Source organism: Belonocnema kinseyi, chromosome 3, assembly GCF_010883055.1.
Source record: "Belonocnema kinseyi isolate 2016_QV_RU_SX_M_011 chromosome 3, B_treatae_v1, whole genome shotgun sequence".
Classification (NCBI taxonomy): domain Eukaryota; kingdom Metazoa; phylum Arthropoda; class Insecta; order Hymenoptera; family Cynipidae; genus Belonocnema; species Belonocnema kinseyi.
Window position 1 is genome coordinate 68,000,234 of NC_046659.1, and position 22,578 is coordinate 68,022,811.

General features: G+C 27.7%; 1 protein-coding gene across 7 annotated transcripts in view; it reads right to left on the minus strand.

Annotated features, from left to right (window-relative positions):
• The window catches only part of LOC117169587 (protein phosphatase 1 regulatory subunit 12A), a 70,027-nt gene that overhangs the window by 8,435 nt on the left and 39,014 nt on the right, over positions 1 to 22,578 (minus strand). For 5 of the 7 annotated variants that reach the window (XM_033356028.1, XM_033356030.1, XM_033356024.1 and 2 more), the window contains 5 exons: positions 21,757 to 21,937; positions 18,706 to 18,815; positions 13,322 to 13,393; positions 1,960 to 2,283; positions 706 to 801 (listed from right to left, as the gene is read on the minus strand). In XM_033356028.1, the coding sequence (XP_033211919.1) occupies positions 706 to 801; positions 1,960 to 2,283; positions 13,322 to 13,393; positions 18,706 to 18,815; positions 21,757 to 21,937 (783 nt within the window). Of the gene's footprint in view, positions 1 to 705; positions 802 to 1,959; positions 2,284 to 5,414; positions 5,933 to 13,320; positions 13,394 to 18,705; positions 18,816 to 21,756; positions 21,938 to 22,578 lie in introns of all 7 variants that reach the window. The other 2 variants (XM_033356031.1, XM_033356026.1) reach the window with 2 other exon arrangements.

Here is a 22,578-nt window from a genome sequence, read left to right on the forward strand (position 1 = left end):
CCTCACAAGAAAACCACAACCCAATAATGTTAAATTTGAAAATGATAGAAATGAAACGTTTCAATCTTAGTTTGAAATCTTTACAATTTGAAGTCCTAAAGATTGTTCAATTTTCAATTCAAACATTAAAAATTTTCAAGAATTTCAAATCGAACTCATAAAAAATTGCATAATTTTATGTCACATTAAGCGACATTTAAAGTGACTGAATAGGTTTTTAACTGAGAAAATATAAAAGTTCCTGATAAAAAAATGGTAATTTTCAGGTTTTACCGGTCGAGTGGACAATCTGTGATTTCGGATAAAAATTTCCGAGTTTATTTTTTTTTGCTTTAGATTTTCCGGTCCGATCAACACCCTGTCACTAATTTACTATAATGAAAACGATAAATTAATAATGTTAATAATATACAGAGCACCCACATTGAACATTTTTGACTAGGTCTGTCAAGAAAATCACTTAATCGACAAACCAATGACAAAGTGTTATTTTTTTACGCAACATATCGACAATGAATTATTATCAATGAGAGTAACCAAAACTCGATAATGAACTGTCTGCAAAGCTTAGTGATGTAAGACAGTGAGTTTAGCGATGACAGTTCAAGTTTTAATATTGCAGATCAGAACATAAAAATGTAATTAATGTCATACGTAGTGTACAATTTACATTGTTAACACAGATGCTGTCATTATATCCTTTACCTATTTAGTAGTATTGGTGAGTTTGGCTACCACGCGTGTAAGTGCCCGATTTTCGGATTTCAATCTCTCATTTTCAGCTTTGAGCTTTTGCAATTGCTGTAAACAGTGAAACGGTTAGCCCAATGAACCCAGATCCGTAGAGACCCAAAACCAAGCCATCATTAATTAATTCGATTACATAATAAATTCTAACTAGACGATTACTGGCAAGCAACGCTCCTAAAGTAGTCTTTTCTTTTTTCTCAAAATATTCATCGATTTGAAATAGAATCCAGTCCAATTTTTCGTTAAGGTTCCTTCATCTCAAATAACAAAAAACTTCGCTTCACAAATGACTTTGATTCAGAATGATCAGAAGTATTTGAAACTTATTTTTCAATTTTTATATAGAGTAGAAAGTTGGAAGACTTTAAATTCTAAAGCTATCGAACTTGGCAATGATATCAAATTTGGCAGCTCTTAAATTCAAGAGATGCCAAATTTTAAAGCCTTCGGATCTTTATTTTTATGAAGGTTTATAAAAGTCATGTATTGAAAATAGTAGAAAATTAAAAGCTAATTGACGAACTTCAAAATAGCGAATCTTTTTATTTAATTTGTATTAAAATATTCAATTAAAATTGAAGCAATTCGTAAAACCAATCAACGAAAAATAACTTTCTCGATGTCTTCTTCAAGTCTATGATTTAATAAAAAAGAAATTTCCAACGTGAGTGTTTCTTGGGAGATTATTTTGAAATGGAGGGCAAAACTGAAAGGAGAAAAGGAAAATAATGCCAACTTGTAAACCGCTTGTCGAGTGGAAAAAAAGCATATTGAAACAAGTGGTAAGCCGAAAAATGATAATGAAAAAAAGCAATGCGCTGAAGCCCGATTTGTTGAAATCGATGGCTGTATCCATATGTACATTACAAAATTAAATTATAAACCCAAGTTAATCCCTTTAACTTACTTGATGAGAGAGACCTCAATAAAAAAATGGGGATACAGCCACGAAAGGAAAAAACACTTTTGCTGCACTCAACTGCACCAATCAAAACAGAATTCAAAACTCGGACGTGCATTTCTTAATAAAGGAAAATTGTTAGGTGAGACACTGAGAGAGAGCAGAAAAATAGGAACGTGGTCGAGTTTATATTGAGCCATTTATAATAACCGGTACCCTTGAAAATTTATTATAAACAAAGCGGAATAGTGGATTGAAAATATGATCAGGGGACACATTTTTTGATAAAACTTCATTGATAATCTTACCTTGAGCTCCTCCTCCATTTCGGACAGTTTTCTTTCCATTGCTCTCCTTTCCCTCTTTTCCGTTTCCGAGAGGTTGTTTTTATTTTGAGCGCATTGCGCTTTATCTAAAAGACTACGAACTTCCTTCAATTGATCGTCCGACCTTCGAAGCTTTTCTTTGAGCCTTTCGTTTTCGACTTGCGATTCCTCGTACAATTTTTTATAGTCCAACTCGCCATTTTCAGTGGTGATGGATTTGGTTCTCACAGGCGACGAAGGCGTTTCCGAGGATAAGGACGAGACTGAACCGAGCCTGCTGGAACGTCCTGAACGCTCTTGCCCACTCTGAAAAAAAAGGGAATTCATTAATCAGTATAGTAATAAAATAAGGATTATCAATACTTTTGGTTCATTTAAATGATTTTGTACATCTTTCTCTGTGATAATAATAACAATTTAACGGTATTTTTTAAAAAGTAATACACACGAAAAAAACAAAAAGAAATCAAAGTATTAGACTTCTAAATCAACCTTTTCTGAGAAAACATTGTTTTATTTGATGTTTCCTTAAATTTTCAACATTTTTAATACAAGCAAAAGACTTATAGAAGAATTTAAATTCTTTTAATTTCTTAATAGACAGATTTACCGAATTTTTCTTCCTTTGGATTTCAAACAATTTTTGCAAACGGTTTTCAATAAAAATTATATGTATTAAAACATATCTTTTTTGAATAGAATTACTTTTACTTAAATTTTTTTTAAATTCCACCTATTTAATCTTTTCAAAAATACAAAAACATTTAAATAATTTTTCATAACATTCGGATGACTTTTTGAGTTCTTTTTACAACTTATGCGTTAGCGTGAATCACACTTTTTACTTTTAATAAACGATCAGCCTTTTTAAATCATACCACGCAACAAAATTAGAATTTACAAAAAAGTTTGAAGGTTAATTGCAGATTTCGATGAATAACAAACATTATCGTTGAAATTTTTTTCACCATTACACCGATGTTGTCAGGGTGAAAAATGCATAGATTTGATTTCAAACTATGTTTGATGTGGCTTTAAGAAAGTCAAAAAAGTTTATTGAGAAATTTCAAATGAAAAGTGGTAAGAATTCAAAAATTTCAACAAAAAAATTCGATTTGCAAGCGAACTACAATAAACAATCTATCATATAAACTTGCGGACTAGTTAAAATTTAACAAGTGAATAATAATATTATAAGCGAAGAATGTTAAACTGAAAGCATTTTGAAGGCTTTCAATTTCAAACTTCTAAATATTAAACATTTAATTTTTCAAATTTAGAATTTACATTTTTTTATTGGAACGTTATTTATGCAAAAGTGTTCAATTATAAGCATTATTAACTTCAAGTTCTCAAATTAGACTTATTTTCTTTTTTAAGTATAAATAAGTAAAAATGGTATATTCCTTACATCTTTAAAGCGAAATCGATCCTTAAACAAATTAAATTAAAAAGTTAAAATATCGATCAATAGATGGATGCCTACTCAAACCCCATGAATTTGAATAATAATTCAAACACATTTGTATTGTATGTACTCATACTTAAAATTCATTGCGTATTTAGATAAAATAATGCGCTTACTATATTAAATTCAATTTAAACCGCCTTAAATTCCTAAATTTTCAAAAAAGAAATTTGGATTTTAAAAATGATGGATGAATTTTTAAGTAAATAGTTTAATTTTCATCTGAAAAGATTAATTTTCTAAACAAAATACGATTAAAAAAACATTAATTCTCAATTAAACAATTTTCAAACAAATAGATAAATTTTGAACTAAAAAAGATAAGTTTTCAATAAAAAATGGAATATTCAAATTTTCAGTTAAAAAATTATTTTTCTACAAGAAAAAAAAAACAGATTTCTTTTGAAAACAAATTTAATTTAACTTTTAACCAAGTGTAGATTTATTTTCAAGAAAAAAGATCAAGCAATTACTAAAATGATCAATATTTGAATTTTTAGGCAAAAAATGCAGTTTTAAACAAGACGATTAATTTTCAAACAGGAAAGTTAATTTTTTACAAAGAAATTTGAGTTGCAAAAAAAAATTCAACAAGAAAGTTAAATTTTCAACTAAAAAAGACTAATTTGCAAACAAAAATGTATGTTTTTAATCAAAACTAATAAATTTTCAAATAAAATTATGAATCTTTACCCGGAATAGATAAATTTTAAACGAAAATATGAATTTTTGATAAAAGACTTAAATTTTGAACTTAGTAGTCTTATTTTCAACCAAAAACATGCATTTTCTATCACAAAAACGGTTTTTCAACAAAATATACGAATTTTTAACGAAATATTTGCATTATCAAATACAAAAAGACCAATTTTATACCAAATAGTTGAAATTTAAACAAAAAAGGTCAAGTTCTAGCCAAAAATGAAATAGAGGATTCATTTTTACCAAATAAGACAAATTTTATAGGAAATACATGAATTTTGAGTTTAAAAGATACGTTATCAAACAAAAATTGAGTAGTGAAACTTTCAGTCAAAAAATTCATTTTCAACTAAAGCGACGAATTTTCAACTAAAATTATAAATTTTCGAATATTTTTTTTCCAACAAAAAGATTCATTTTCAAGCCAGAAGAGTAATTTCTACCAAAAAACTCCAAATTTTCAACTAAAAAAGATAATTTTCCAACCAAATATTAAATAGTTATACTTTCAGCAAATTAATTAATTTTTAACAAAACAGCTTAAGTTGTAAATGGAACAGTTAAATTTTCGGTGAAAAAATCAATTTTCAGCCTACAAAAAAAACCAAATAAAGAATGCATTAGTAGTATTTCAAACAAAAATGTTTTCAATATTTTTCATGTTTTCAACATGAACTTTCAAACAGATACTTGAATTTTCATCTAAAACTGATCAATTATCAACTAAAAAAGAGAATAGTGGCATTAATGTTAGAAAAATTTATTTCAAACAAAAAAAAGCCAATTTTCAACAACATAGTTCAATACATTAATATAAAGCTACTTTTACACCTGAAGAATCATTGTTATTCAATTTAACGTTGCAATTTTAAAAAATTAAGCATGCTCTCGAAAAAAATCCCTTTAAAAAAATGTCCTGACATTTACAGGTTTTTTCAGGTATATAAAAATTCCAGGTTTTCCAAGGACGGTAGACACCCTTATAGAATTCATAAGCAATAAATGCGAATTATTTCTCCCAGAAACGCATTTACATTATTTTGCATGTTTGTAAAATAACCAAAGTCCAAGTAAATATGAAATAAACAAAATATTTAACTTAAAAACTGTTGATTAAAATAACACGTATGTACTATGTTTTTAAAAGCTACTTTATCATTTACTTTATAAAAATCGTCATCCTAATTTTCAACTTGATCTCTCAAGACTTTGGGTTTCCAAAAACTTAGAATAAACCTAATTCTCATAATCACAAATAAATTCTTACAATGTAACCTTCAGAGCCAGTTAAGCTTTGCAGACTCGAGCTTCTCGATCCGAAGTTTAATTGCGGTTTCGTTTTCGATCGATTGAAACTGCCTCCTCTTTTAAGATTCGATCTATTCGTGGTAAAACTATTCCCATGTCCCGAATAATTGTAACTACTTGTGGGATTCACTAAATTCAATGAACTAATACTCGCGTGCGAGGGTAAAGTCAATCCCCCATAACCCGAAGCTGTGCCTCCATAAACACTATAAGGATTCGTATAATTCAAATTATTCGTAGATTTCGAATAATTCTTTTTTAAATAGGAACTTGGCGACTTGGTTGTGCTTTTGTTCATAAACGGTTGCGACGAATATGGCGAGTTCGAAGATTGAACACCCAAAAGGGACGAGTAACTATTTTGATTAGGTCCAAATAATCCTGATATACTTCTGGGCCGATTTCGGAATATTGAACTTCCATTTGCAGATGCTTGAGCTCGCAAACCAGCTGCAGTCGTTGGCTTTGCTTGCGTTCGTTTCCTGTACGATGACATCTTTCTGGCGAGTGGATTCCGCGTGGCACGATCTTACCTCAGAGTTCGCTTCGACTTTGATTTCTCACTGCACTCAAAAACACTCATAATAACATTTATTTCGTCAAACTGACTTATTTATTTATTAAATTTTTCATCTGAGATACATGAGGATTCGATGGCGAGGAGGAGTCAACAGCTTCTGACAGCAAGTGTTTGACTGACGTAGGCCAACTAGCAGAACTAGCGCTCATCAGCAAATTTCCTCCATCGTATTCCTTCTTCAAGTTATTTATGGAACGCACGTAAAATCTCACACCAAGTGAACCTCGAGGCTCGAAAACGTGTCTCTCGTAGCCCTTGGGAATCCTCAAGTGAGAGGAAATACCGAGATTCCTTGATCTTAAAACTGAATTTAGTCCAATTGTCGGGACGAGGGCACGTTTGGAGATAGGGGGCCAGTAGAAGATTGGAAAATGAGAAGAGTGCCAATAAAGTTCGTTTGACCCCAGAGGGAAAATAATAAAGCAAAAGCCACGAGGTTCCTATTAAATGTCAAACGAACAAGCAAGTTCCAAATGTCGATCTATTATTTTTAGATGCTCTTAGAGCATGTTCATGACCAACTTTTTTCACACTAGGTGTCAAGTTCCGTTTGTTTTTCAAACAAAATTACTCCGAGGAAATACCGAAATACATTAACATTTCGGATTTACTTCATCTCAATATTTACTTGGCACGTGCCAGTGGCTTAATGATACACATTAGCCAAATTTCAAATTGGGTACATTTTGCTGGATAAGAGAGGAGTTGAGGTTGCAGATTCTTTGAAGGTCGAGAGCGAAAAGAGACTATGAAAGACGCAGGGTGGCCGTATTAATCAAAGAAAAAAATTACCGAATTTTTTCCAGGTCGCAAAAGCCGGATCAATAAAATTTTTAAAATCGAACTCTGAATCTACACATTTTTTCATTTGAAGTAATAAAGACTGAGCTGAAAATTAAAACACTCAAAGTGGAACTCTTGTATTTTGAACTTTTCAAATTGAAGTTTAAAAGTTTTTGAATTCAAAAATGGTGTATTCAAATACTCAATAACTTACACGTATCAAATGGAAGCTACTAAATTAAAAGATAAATTATTTTTATTTTTAATAGTTTAAAAATCCCTAAAATGCTTCGAAATTTTATTTCAAAATTTTGAAACATCTACATGTTTTTTTACATTTTTTCAGTTTTAAATTATCTGTAAATTTTTTTTAGAACTTCTAAACATCTTTTAAAATTGTCCGAATTTTTCCTGATTTTTTTTTTAATCATGCCAAATGAAAGCAATTTTCTTTAAATCTTCCACATTCATTTGGAATAAGTTTCTAAATGTTTCTCCATCTTTTTAAATTTGCTCTTAAAATTAATTTTTAAAATAAAAAATAATTTTCAATTTGCTTCAGAAATGTTTTTTCTGTTTCTGAAAATGTTCCAATTTTTTTATTCGATATCTGCCAAAATCTATATTTTGTATTAAATTAGGCCGTGGGCTATTCACACCGAAATTTGTGTACGAATAGCCGGAGTTTGTCGGTACTCGTAGACACTTGTTTTAAATTATTTGAAATCATTTCGAATTATAATTGGTGCTCAAGTATTACTCATATATCGAAAGTCAACAACTTGATTTACAAAATAAATATTCTTAAATAGAAAAATTAAAATGTTAACGTTCAAAGTTTAGTTTTTTTGTTTAGTATTTAGTTTTTAATTTTTAATTTATAATTACTGGTTTTAAATGAGCAGTCAGATATTTATAAATATTACCTAATTCTGTTTTTCCTTAATTAAACAATTTCAAATTGAATAATAATATTTGAAATTTAATAAAAGCCTTTAATTATGATTAAAATTTTTGCAGTTTTTTTAAAATTGAAAATAATTTATAAAGTTTCAATCGGGCATTTTCATTTGTTTATTTATAAAGACTTTTTGTATTGAAACAGTTCAATTTTAACGTTGAAATCGAGAGATTGAAAAATTGTGAACTGTGCTTCCGAATCGTCTTGTAAAATTTATTATTATTCACTTTTTAAATCTTACAGTTCAATTTTTAAAATCATTAATTAGTTTATATTACACAGTTGATCGACTGTAAATGTTTTTTCTTCCAAAATCTTCTATTTCAAACGCTTGTGGTGGTCCAATAATGTATGGTAACATTTTTTTGCATGTTAGATGGTAACTATCCTTTCCCCCCATCTTATTGCAAATCCGAAAAAACAAATTCCCTAAATTTTATTTTAACACGTGCCGGTTTTGACTTGAAGTTTCCCATGTAAAATGCATGGGGAAAAATCACATTTTTTAGTATTTAGAATAATTTTTAGTGTTTGAAAAAATGTGATGGGAAAGTATGGGGGCCTGTAGAGAATTATCCAAAGAAGAATTTCATGTATCAAACATATGTTTTCTCGTCTCTTTTCTATTAAAATTTGTTAATACTGGTCTAGTGGAATATCTATCATCATTGGTTAATTAATTTTTTATTATTTCAACAAATGGAATTTGTTTGAATAATTTTTTTTCTCGAAAATTCATTTTTCCCCCTAAAAATTATTACTATTAGTCTAGTAGAATATTTATTAACATTAGTTCATTCATTTTTAATTTTGTAAACAAATATAATTTGTTTGAATAAATTTTTTTATTTAAAATTATTAATATTTCTTCAATAGAATATTTATCAACATTGTTTGATTAATTTCATTTTTTTGAATTTTTTGTTTATACAAATTATTACTTAAACATTACTGATAAATTAATTATTATTAAATTAATTATTAATCAGTAAATAATTATTACTGATCAATATTCCAATAGACGTTAATTATTTTTATTTAAAAAAAATTCGAAACAAAATAATTTTAAAAAATTCCATTGGTATAAATAATTGAAAATTAATGAACTAATGTTAATAAATATTCCACTAGACCAATACTAATAATTTTTGGGGGGAAAGAATTTTAGAAAAATTATTTAAAGAAATTCCATTTGTTTAAACAATTACAAATTAATTAACCAATTTTATTAAATATTCCATTAGACTAACAGTAATAATTTTAAAGGGGCAAAAAACAAATTTTCGAGAGAAAAAAATTATTTAAACTTTAAATTCTTTATTGGATAACTCTCTACAGGCCCCTATACTTTCCCGTCACATTTTTTCAAACCCTAAAAAATTATTCTAAAAACTCAAAAAAGTGATTTTTTCCCAATGCATTTTACATGGGAAACTTCAAGTCAAAATCGGCACCTGTTAACGTACAAAAATAAATAAATAATAAAAAATTAGGGAATTTCTTTTTTCGGATTTGGAATGAAATGGGGGGATCGTTGCCCTCTTAAAAAAAGCGTTTTTGAGCCACCCTAACACCCGTTGAACCAAATGACATAATTTCCATTGGCCATTTTTGGACCATTACCATTGACACAAAAAGAAACGAATATATTTTAACGATTCAGGATATGTTAACAAAATACCTACTTTTGATTCCGATGAAAAACGTACACGCAGAATCCATAATCAATTAACTCTTTGATATATTTTTGCGACCACAAAACATATTTTAACTGATCAAGGAAGTAACTTTGTTTGCGAACTGATTCAAACTTTTGAGAATCTTTTCAAAATTACGTTAAATAATGAAGAATTGGTCATTTGTAAAATTCCCGCTCAAAAAATAATCTTACTGCTATTCACTGGTTTTTCCACATCTTATTTCCACGGTCATTTCCCGGTTAGCTATTCCAGCGGCCATCCGGAAGAGGCTGACTTTCTACATATACTTTTATATATTTCTCGTAAATTTTTCTGTCTTCTATTATATTATTTAATATAATATATAATGTAGTATAATCTAATAATTACACAAATATTTTCAGTATAAACCGCACATTTTTGAAAACTTTGAAATTGATCTGGAACCATTCAAAATTACATAATTTTGAATGAAGAGTTTAACATTTGAAATAAAAAATGATTAATTCAACTCATAAAAACAGAAAAATATTTTAATATAATAAGGTTCAAAGTTATGCGATTAGAAATCTAAAACGTTCCTCACTAAACTAATTTTATTTCGCACTGTTATGGATATTCGTATCAACGCAAAATATTGTGTTTAAAATGACCACTTGGAAACTTTTCAATTTAATTATTCTAAATTGTGCAATTTGAAATCATACGATTTTAAGTAGAATGTGTACAGAATTGAACTATAACATTGAGCATTTAAAAGTATTCAAAAACTTTCAAGTTAAAAAATTTGGAAAGCATTACATATTACGTAAATAAAATTTGGGCTCTAATTTAATTAATTTTACAATAATAATAAAACTGCATTTTTATTTAATACAAACTTTTCAACTTTCAAACTTAAGCGATCAGAAATTAAAAAAAAAACATCAGTTTGTCCAATATAAAAAAAATTAGCTAATAGTCAGAATTTGAATCGTTTATAATTTAAATGTCTTAAATTTTAGAAATTCTAATGAGATTTGTACAAAATTTTTGGACAATTTATAATTTAAAATGCCAAAATTGCAAAAAAATGACAACGATAGTCGATTTTTACACCCCAAAAACTGTCAGTATTATAAATTTTAATAATTCAATTTTTTAAAATAATTTAAATTAATATCTTGATAAATAATATAATTAAAATGATTGAACAAGGTGTAATTGAAAACTAGAAAACGTGCACAATTTTTGATATAAAGTATTAAAAATAATTAAAACCAACAAGTAATGAATCAGTTTAAAACAGTAAAAATTTGACAATTAGAAAAATGTAAAGTTCAAAATGCTAAAATAAAACAAGCATCTAAGTATTCCCGCAATTTTAAACTTAACAATTTAAAATATTTCTCAAAAATTAAAGTTTTAATTTGGTAACGTTCGGTATTGAATTATTAAATGTTGCATGTCTACTCAATTAAAAAAATTTGAACCCAAATCATGAAAAATATTGATTACCTAAAGCTTCCCCATGTAAATTATAATAACAACCGTAACAATTTAAACGATTTAAAGTCCAATTTTGTCGAATGATTTCAAAAATAGGTGCTTTATATACACCAAGAGAATTTAAAAAAATTGATTAGAATCAAGGAAAGAAGTACATTAAGAGAAACATACTAATAAAAATAAACTCAAATGACTTTCGTCTACTCCCCTATTAAAATTAACAATACATTTAGTAAAATTAGATTTAAAAAAACTCTCCATAGGTTCTATTTTTTTGGTTACTAAATAAATGAGGAAATAAAATTCAAATAAAAAAAATGTTTTTAGAAATTACTTTCTAAAGTCTAGTTGAAAAAAATTGTTTTGTTAAAAATATTAAATTTTAAATTGCTTAAATCCACGAAATTCCGCTTTATTGATAAACGCTACTGAATAAATTAAACTAAAAATTTTTTTCACAAATAAATGTTGCATTTCGAATTATTTCTGGCGCGTGACATTAGCATTCTCTTCTCTCTCAAACTTCTTTTGTCACGTTAGGCAGAAAATAGAAGAAGAGCAAGTCACGCGGAAGAAATAACCTGACATTCAAATTTTTACTTGCAAAGTCAAGTTTCTTTTTATTTTTAATTCCATTCGAAAATACTTTCAATCCTCTCACAGGGTAGAATAAATCTCTAATGAAAATTAAACAAAATGAACTGAACTGCAATAAATACGAGAGCAGCAAATAAATTTATCAAAAAACTAAAAGTCTCAGAAATTAAATTTTTGAATTTTAAAAAAATATTTATAAAGTGCGAAACTACATTCTTGGCATAATAATAAAAATGAGTAACTTCCACATGAATCCATGACATCCTGAAAAACAAGCTTTCCCGAAAAAAGTCAGTTCCGAAAAACCATTCTGGTTCTGCTTTCGCACGTGGGGCGAAGATCCTAATTAAATTCATGCAGTGACCAGAAGTTTAGTCTTCAAATAACAGGATTGGAAGGTAGTGTTAAAAATAGAGCTCGCTTTATATTCGCCACGCGAAATACATAGGCAAAGCCAATACTTCTAATTCTACCTTTAAAAAAAAAAAAAAAAAAAAAATCACTCAGCCTCGACTATATTTCCATCCAAATTTACAAATCTAGCTCCTTTTGTTCGGAATTGATGAATCGAGCGATCCAAAAAGAATGATGTTATAAAGAGTTATTTTTATTCAAGCTTGTACGACTAGAGGTTAATCTTCTCAGAAACTCATCCGAAAATATCACAAAGCCTTCGCAAACTGTAAAAGCACTCACATGTTACGCAGCATTATCCATATGTCGCGTGCATTGATATATAACTTATACTCGAGACAAGGTGTCTGCCAATACGAAAACTGACATTCGAACAGGTAATCCGCACCCTGATAAACTGGCTGTTTATTAAGAGCACTGACTCATTTGCTCGATTATTTGCTAAGTGGGAAAATACTTTAAAAATGCTTTTTAAAAAACCGCAAAAGTGACTATTTTAAGCTAATAAACAATTTACAAAAAACAAATTGTAATTAATTGTATTAAAAGCCAAATAAACCTCCGATCCTCAACTGCCGTATTTATACGTCAAAGCTTTACAATAGGAACAAGAAAACCTTAAAAATAAACACTAAAATTATGTAACTTTGAATATTGGAGACTTTACAGCTTAAGATGCTCTCCAAAGATGGTAATTTTTATGAAAGTAGGGGAGTCATTAAAAAAAATCTCAACAAAATAATTAACTTTTCTAGCAAAAAGATGAATTTTCAACTAAAATGATGAAGTCTCGACGGAAAATGTAATAGGTATTATTTCAATTGTACAATATCAATTTTAAACAAAATATCAATTTTTAACCAAATAGTTGAGTATTCAATTAAAAAGATTAAGTTTTAGACAAGAAAATTAAATTTCTATCGAAAAATACGAGTTTAAAACAAAATACGTAAAGAGATGAAGCTTCAAAAAATTTAACTTTTGACCGTGAAAGCTAGATTTTCCACTAGAGAGTTGCACTTTGAACCCAACAAAATTCAATTTTCTTTTTCTCTTTAGATAAAAAATAAGATGAGATGGATTAATGTGAATAAAGTGGAATTTTCCTTAAAAAAGTGACATGAAAGAAAAGTGATTATTGTGACTTAAGTGACTGTGTGGCAGCTTAGAGTATTCATTTTCTTAATACCGGAAAATGGTAAAAATGTAAAGCTTTATCTATATTATATTAATAGGTTATTAACGAATGTTTGAAAGATATCAAATGTTTTGGAATTGGATTAACTGAAATAAAAAAGAGCAGGTCCGAAATAGAATGCAGATAAAGAATCAATTACTAAAAATTAGACAGTCGATGGGCTCACCTCCGTGTGATTAATTTTAGAATCGTCGCAGTCACCGCCGGCTGAAGTGTCTTGTTTTTCCGGATCTATTTCCTGCAAAAATGAAACACGGAAATGAAATCTAAATCAGTATCAAAACGTCACTACAAATAAAAATTACGAAAGACATTCAGGAAAATAACTGAGGAAACAATTAAATCAATAAGATTAATTATATGGGTATATATTTTTATATATTATATTTAACTCGCTTTACCGATGGGTTTCGAATTTAAAATAATATAATTAAAAATCTTTACTTTAAAAGCGTTTCCAATTAAACAACTTAAAGGTATTTTTAAGATTTTAAAAATTGATAATGAAATGGTCAAGCTTCAATTATTCAAAGCTCAAAAATTGAACAATTGAAGTTGAAAAGGTTTAGAATGACGTAAAAATGATGAAGGTTCCAATATAAAATATGTAAGAAACCCTACAATTTTCGGGCTAAAAGTTAAAAAATCTGACAATTCAGAATTGAATAAATTTACACGTCTGGTTTAATGAATATTCTTAAATGAAAACCTGACATTTTTAGACAATTTTCAATTGAAAGGATTTATAACATAATTTTAATTAGATTTTCAATCGAAAATTTCTAAATTTTCTAGAGGAAACCACGAATCTTACATTACTTTTCTAATACAATTTTGTAATTTTAAAGTGCTCGACGAAATTCTCACGTACATGAGAATATGCCCAACCTTCATGTAATTTAGGAATTTAAATGATCATTTATTAGCATCTTGAATTAGGATTTAAAAATTCGTATCAACGATTTTTATGAACTTTCAATGCAAAAATGTGTTCCGTAAACGATTTATTTCAAATTGTAGTCGCTTAAATGCTGAATTTTTTTAAAAATCTTGGAGTAATAATTATATTATTGAAATTTTGAGCGAAAACGTATCGCATCAACTTAGAAAGGGCGCTAGTTTGAAAATTGCCTGAATTTTCCCTGATTAATTTTTCATTTTCCCTGAAAATTAATACAGCGAACTCTTGCCTATTTCAAGGGCCGTGAAACGTAAACATTCCGGTATTTTAGACCTAGAGGGGCCTCCAACTCTACTGCGAGTCGTCGGGTGATTTTTTCAAGTGATGTTCATTGGCTGCTCCAGGCTTGTATCGATGCGCGCGCTGTAAGGATGTGTACGCATTTGCGCATGATGCAGCATATGGTTTTCGAGCGTTTTTGTTGACGCAAAACGTGAAAAATATTAAATTTCCTTGAAATAGTTACAATCTGCTAACTAAAAATTAATATAATAAAATAAAACGAATAAAATATTTTGCGGAATATTGATCATTGTAGCATGCCGTTACGATCATGCTAGAATAGGTGGAAGTGTCAGGAAAATTAGCATATTTCGTACATCTTGATATATGAATACAAACGCCTTTTTGGAGAAAATATTTCAAACGTAAAAGTAAGTTATAAAGGTTTGAATAGAAATACTTTTCAATTGTAGAATGCATTTGCGCAATTTGGTTTCATACATTCATCGGTGAAAGACCTTTCAGTTTTACGATATACAATCAACTATCCAAAATTTTAGGTTGGAGTACACGATTCTGACAGATATTACTATTCGTACTTATAACTACGTTATAAATGTTTTGAATATTTTCTCCAAAAACTCGTATGTATTCCCATAACGAGAAAGATGACGGAATCGCGAAATTTGAAATATTCCAGCATGGAAGACGTATAATAGCTAAGCCTTGAAATAAGTGCGCCTTCAAATAAGCAAGAGTTCACTTAATACAAAATTTTTAACAAAATTTAATTCAAAGGTGAAAGAGACCAAAAGTGACTAAATATGACTAATGTGCATTAATAATGTAACTAACGTTCTTTTTAATTTAAAAGAATTCGATTCAAGAGACTCAAAAACAATTAAAGTTGAATTCAAAAGGATTGAAAAGAATTGGAAGAATGCGAAAAACAAAAAATTCACTGTTTTTAGAAAAATTTAAGTGCATTAAGAGGAAATTAAAGGAAATGAGAAAAATGAGTTTAAAAACATTCAAGGGAATTTAGATGAATCTGATGAAATACCCAAGAATTCAAGACGTGTTTAAAAAACTTCAAGATAAATTAAACAGAAACTAAAATAAAATATGAATGAATTTTGAAAAATTCAAGTGAACTACAACAGTTGGAGAGAATTCGAATGAATTTAGTATAAAATAATAAAAATTCAGAGTTAATACCACATAGATTCAGATGAATTTCAAAAAAATATTTGAAAATGTCTTTAAATCTTTGAAACCCTATGAAATTCCTCACTTCTTGTAAATACATTATTTCAAATGCATTAAAATATCACAAAACCCCGTGAAATTCGATGAAACTTTATTATATTTCCTGAAATCCTGGAAAATTTATTAAAATACCGAGCATTTTAAGTTGCAAAAAATATTTTAAATCCTCAGGAAACTTTTACAGTCCCTATAGACCCTTTAAAATATTTTAAAACTAAAAAATGTTTTAAATATTTTAATGGATAATTTATTTATTTTTTCATTCAAATTGTTTCATATATTCTGAAATTCTAGGAAATTCTTCACAAACGCATCAATTTTTTCAAATTCCTTAACATTCTTGGAAATATCTTTTAAATTATTTAAATCAATTCAAATCTGCTTGAAATCTTTTAAAACTTCTTAAAGTATTTAAAATTCAGTGAAACCTTTTAAAGTCCTTTGACACTTTTTAAAGCTCTTTAAAATTCCTTTTAGGTTTTAAAAATACACTAAAATATTTAGAATTCTTTGAAATAACCTCAAATTATTGAAATCTATTAAAAATCCATGAAATTTGTAAAAATACCCTAAAATCTTTAAAATTGGTATAGACCTGAATTTAATAGTGGTTAATACATGGTTTAATTTATTGAAAGAAAAGTAACTAAAATGATCTTTTATTTTTAAAAAGTGACTAAAAAGTAAATTAGAGAAAAAAATGACTGTGTTTATTGTATGATTATTAAATTAGGGGTGACCCTCATTATTCTTGACAGTTCCTTAAAGTGATTCTTACAGAAACTTCCTGAATTTGAATTTTTTGTCAGTATAATATATCATATATTTGTTTAAACAATAAAAGCTTTTTATTCTCATAAATGCTCTATAAATTCTCTGCTCTATAGCTTATATGCTGAGCATATTTTCGAGAGCGTTTATTAAACATAAATTCTTGGGCATTTACGAACTCTAAATAAGCATGTGTACTATTTTAATAAAAGTCACCATTGTTAGAATAAAAATAGATCATTTTTCCTACAACATACACCTTGTAATTTCGAATTCACTGAATAAACTAAAGAAGCTAATTGATTGAAGGCAGTAAGCATAAATGAAATGAATACGAAATGATAAAGACAGAAATAGAATTGAAAGAAAAACTTTAATTCACCGAAAGAACGTTCTCAAAAGAGATTCTTGAATTAGGAGCAAGGTTTTGTTCTGGTTTTCCGAGCCTCGTATTTTAATCGTCACGTTATCGTTCGAGTAATTGGAGACTCGCATGATATTATTGGTCAGTGTTTACTCTGACGTCAAATGTAAACAGTAATTTGTTACACCTACGTGAGATCGACGGTTCCGCTTGAAAAATAAAGTATAGAAGCACCGCAGTCTGATTTCGAGCGAGAATATCATGGACCTCGAAACGAGTCCGTGCTATGAGGGCTTATGAAATACCATAAATTTCTGACGAGGTGGTTGTGCCGAAAATGTCACAGATTCCAGTCATGTTTCTCTCAAGAAAGCTTATTCATACTCTGATATAATTCAAGTTTAGAATCTGAAGAATTTACCCTGGTGGACACAATTTTTACACGAGAGTATAACAATTCTACAACTGTAATTTGTTTAAAACATGTACTTTTTGCACAAAATTACGTTTTACGTAGATTATTGTAGAAAATTACAAATATTTGTAAAAAAAAAACAAAAACAAGATGTCACCAAAGTTGCACAAAAATGTCATCAAAAAACTACAACTTTTTTTTAATATTACACATTTACCAAGGACTGTTGCTATTATGATAGAAGTAACTTCAGTTATGCAACATTTTTTTAAATAAAAATTTTATTGAAGAAAAGAAATAAATATTGATTATTAAATAATAATTGAACAATTATTAATTTGGATAAAAATTGATAAAGTTTATAAAACATGTAGAAGTTTTGAAATGATTCCAAAATAATTAAAAACTGATAAATATTTCCAAACATTAAAAACAAAATGTAGATTTTTGAAGATTTATAACCAAAAATTTAGAAGCCTTTTAAGAATTTTGAAAGGTTTCAAAAGAATAAAAGTTTCTAATCCAAATTTCTAGAAAAACTAAAAATGATTTTTTATTTTTTGAAAAATTAATGGAAAATAAAGATTTAAAAAGATTTCCAACATTTTCAAAGAAGACTGGAAGATTCTAAAGCGATTTTTTTAATGTTGCAAGATTTTTGAAAAATTGAAGGAAAAATTCGAGTTCTAAGATAATAACGAATTTTTCATTAAATTCCTGCAAAATTTGTAAATGATTTTTATATATATATAACAAATTTTTAAAAGAATATTGAAAAACAATTCAAAGCAAATTTGGATATGTAAATTAATTTTTCTAGCTTAAAATTGATTAAAATGATATAATTGTTTTAATCTATAAATTTTTGGATTCATTCTCCAATTTATCGCACTGAAAATCATAACGTGGATTTCTATTGTTTGAAATCTTGGAACTGTACAATGCATAAAAGTTGCAATTTTTGCAGTTTAACGGCTTTTAATGACCTTGTTCAATTCTTTCTCAATGGTTAAAATTGTATTTGCAGTCAAAAAGTTGTTCTTTTTTTTTACCTAGGATGACAAATATTGAGAGCATCGCAATTCATATAATTTTAAATGACATATATAGTATACAATCGATTGCAATATATTCGAAAAAAAGAACTTCAAACGTTAAGATTTTTTGTTCAATAACGACTATTCATTATTGTCTTTTAATATTCTACGATTCCTTCAAAGTTTTAAACATAGAAGCTTTTTTTGTAATAGCTATCATGTGTATATCTTAATTTAAAATTATTTTACAGCAATATTCTAAATATTGTTATCCTAGGTTGAAAAAGAACAACTTTTTGGCTACAAAACATGCAAATTCCTGTAGATTCTTAATAGTCGTAAATTCGTGTAGGTGCACTTTTTTGTAAATTCCTGTAAAAATGGTTTTAGTTTTTTGTGCTTTTAGGTAAAAAAATTTCTACTATGATAGATCGGTGGTTATCTAATATCGAAATTCAAAATGAGGTCAAAAATAATGATAAAAGATAATGATTATTTGATTTCTACTTACATCCATATCTACGTGAACTACACCGGTTGATCTTCTTTTAGGCCTTCGTCTCCTTTGGATAACAGCCTGCGTTGCTTGTGCGTTTCTACTGTCATTTTCTTTGTCTTGCTCTGTAAATAGAAAACAAATATATTAATTTCAACTTTCCATATTCAATACCTGTATGCAAAACAAAATCGGATTTTTTCAAGCGAACGTAAAAACATTCTGTAAAATCAAAATCAACACTTAAAGATTAGAAAAAGTTTTTCAGTTTCGAGGAAATATATGTTTAAGTAGACTTATAATTTTTTAATTTAGTTCGTTGAAATCTTTTATAATTCATTAAAATCCATTGAAGTTTGTAAAATCCTCAAATTGTTTTAAATAATTGGAGGTCCTATTAATCTTAATCTTCTCTCCTTAAATTGTTGAAATACTTTACAATGTATGTAAACTTTAATTTATCCCATAAAGCATAAAGTCTAAAGCATTACAAAACCCTTGAATATAAATTGAATTGTACGTATTCATTTAAGTTTGCTAGAGAAAACGTTAAAATGCATACAAATATTTTGAAATCCTGGGATATTTAATAAAAATTCTTTGAATTTTGTGAAATTCCTTTAATACCTTAAAATTCCTTAAAATCTGTTGAATCGCTAAGGATCACTTGAAATTCAATTAAATTAAATTTATTTTCCAAAGTTCTCTAGAACTCTCTTTAAATCTCAAGATATCCTACTGTCTTTCAATTCAGTAGAATCCCTTCAAATCTCTGGAAATATTTAGAAGACGTAAAAATCCATTTACAAAATTAGGAATCATATGAAAGACCTTGAATTTATGTAATTTAAATTTAAATTATTCATTAAAGGTCTCTACAAAAATCTTTGAAATTCTAGGAAATTAATAAAATATTTAAATCTTTGTAAAATCCCTTAAAATTTATTGAAATGATTGAAATAGCTAGGCAGAATCCCTTTAATTTAATTTATTTTCCAGAGTTCTCCAGAAATGTGTCGAAATCCTACAAAATTGTTTGAAATCCCTTAAATTCCCTTAATATTGGTAAAAAGCATAAAAATCTATTTGAAAAGTACAAGTCAATTAAAAACCCTTAAATATCATTTAAATTACACTTATTCATTAAAGTTCCCGGAAAACTGCCTAAATTCATAGAAATCTTTGAACCTGCTCAAATTCCTTGAAATACCTTAAAATCCCGTGAAATCTTTGGATTCGGTAGAAATACCTTCAAATTTAATTTATTGTCCAGAGTTCACTAGAAATATTTGGCAATCTCTAGAAATCTGATAAAATTCTTTAAAAATGTTTCAATCCCTCGAAATTCGTTGGAATTCATTTAAATTCCTGGAACTTTGTGGAAATCTTTAAAATTCTTTGGAAGTTCTTGAAATTTCTTAAAATTTGTCGAAATTTACACGTATTACATAAAAGCTACTAACACTTTTCAACTGAAAAATAATAGATTAAATGCAGTTAAATCGCTAAATTAAACATTTTAAACTTTTATAAACAGTAGAGTTCAAAGATACAGATTCAGTTTCAAAAATATAAACCCACGTTACCATTTTCAATGCTTTAAATTAAAGAATCAATCATGAAACTGAAAAAATTTCCAAAATGGTATTTTAAGCAATTTTAAGCTAGAAATATAAAAAACTTAACAGTTACATTTTTTTATAAGATGAAAACTTTTTAAATTAAAATTTAACTTTTTTTTTAATAGTTTAAACATCCTTAAAATGCTTCGAAATCTTGAAAAATCTACATGTGTTATATTTTTTCACATTTTCAATTATTTTTGAAAGTTTTTCAGAACTTCAAAAGATCTTTTCAAATGATTCGAATTTTCCCTAAAATTTGTTTAATATCCTGTCAAATAAAAAAACACATTTCTTAAAATCTTCCACATTCATTTTTAAAAATTTTTTAAATTATTTTAATAATTATTAAATATGCTCTTCAAATTACTTTTTCAGACTAAAAAATAATTTTCATTTTTCCCTTGAATCTTAACGAAACGTGTTGTGTTAAAAAAAATTTTAATTGGACACTTCGTTAAAATTCGTTGAAATAATTTGAAATAGTTTATAATTTTTAAATAATTTAAAAATTCTTCAAAACTTCTAAAAATGTCTTCATTTTACTCGAATTTTTGCTAAGAATAAGGTGTTCAATATTTATTTTTACATCAAAATTTCAAAATAAAACTTACAAATTAATTTTTTTTTTAAGAATAATTAAAAATGTAATGCTCATATATTATTTTTTGTTTTGTTTTTAGTTTTGAATATTTGATTTATAAATAATAGACTGAAACAATATTTGAAATTTAATAAAACCCTTGAAGTATTATGAATATACTATTTTAAAATTATTTTTAATTTGAAAATAGTTTGTAAAGTTTCAATCGGGCCTTTAATTTGTTCAACTAATGAGACTTTCCAATTGAAAGAGTTTAATTTGCAAAGTTAAAATCTGAAAATTATAAAAGCGTAAATTGAATCCGAATCGTCTTGTAAAATCAATATTATTTACTTTTTAATCCTGAAATCACAGTTCAATTTTTAAAAATCACAAACTAATTTATATTTACACTTGATCAACTAAAAATATTTGTTATTCCAAATCTTCGACGTCAAAAGTTTCTAATTTTTGGTTGTTTAAGTATTTAAAACTGCATTTTAAAATTCTAATAAAAATGCACGCCTGAAAATTAAAATCTAAAATTGAAAATGTGTAATGCGAAATATTTTATAATTTCGTATTTTATACTGAAAAATATAAAAATTTACCTAAATATTTAAAAAACGTTTGAAATCAAAGTTGGACAGATTTTTTTTTCTAAAAATTTGAAAAATTCTCGGTCAAAAACACTGAAAAATTTAAGACGAAAATAACTAACAGAATTGCTAAATAAAAGGCGCTACTGTTAGAGAGCATTTTTATTTAATATTCACGAGATATCCATATCGTATAAAAAGTTATCAATAATACATAAATAAAATTCCCTTTTCCCTGCAATAAAAAAAAAGTTATCTGTACCTTTGTCTTCTGGAGGTTTCAGGGGTCTTCTGAGTGGTAAAGTGACAGTGGTTTCAGCCGTGCTTGCCGTGATGGTATCCACAGGTGCAGAACTGGGTCTCGGAACGTTGGAACCACCAGAAGGTCTTCTGATGTACGCCGTCGTATCGCTGGATCTATTATTTGCATCTTCTAACTGGAACTGCATGTAAATAATAAAATATCGATAGAACTCCCGACTATCATAACACTCGACGTCTTTCGTGAACAGGCAAGTGATATCCAATAAATAAAAATTTAAACTAATAAACATAAAACCTAGGATCTAAAACCGTGATAGTTGGTGCAAACCCTAAAATACATTCGTAGAAATCACATCAGTGACAAAACGATCATATCACTACAATCTACTGCAGTTGTTAAAAACACTGATTCCAAATGAAAATCTAAATCTGTACAAATATTCGTACAAATAAATCCAAAATTCTACAATACATGCTCATTCGTGGTTCATGCGCTCTTAATTTCTACAGCTAAGCATTCTGTGCAGTATTGACTACACTTTCAAAAGTAGACTTCTGGAAGGTGAACATTTTCAGGCTGCATTTTGAGCAGCGCCGAAAAGTCGAAGGATATTTTATTCTAGAGCTAGGATTTTGAGTGTACAAGAAGTTCTTTCTAGGTGTTGCATTCTTATTCTTTAGTGTATGTACCCTATGCATGCTGGAATTTTCACGAACTGATTTACTGGAGGGCGAGTTTACTCTGCAAAAACTGTTTGGGCAGGTAATGTCATTGAGTTTTGAGTTGTTTCGAAAGGTTGAAAATTTGAACCAACTGAAG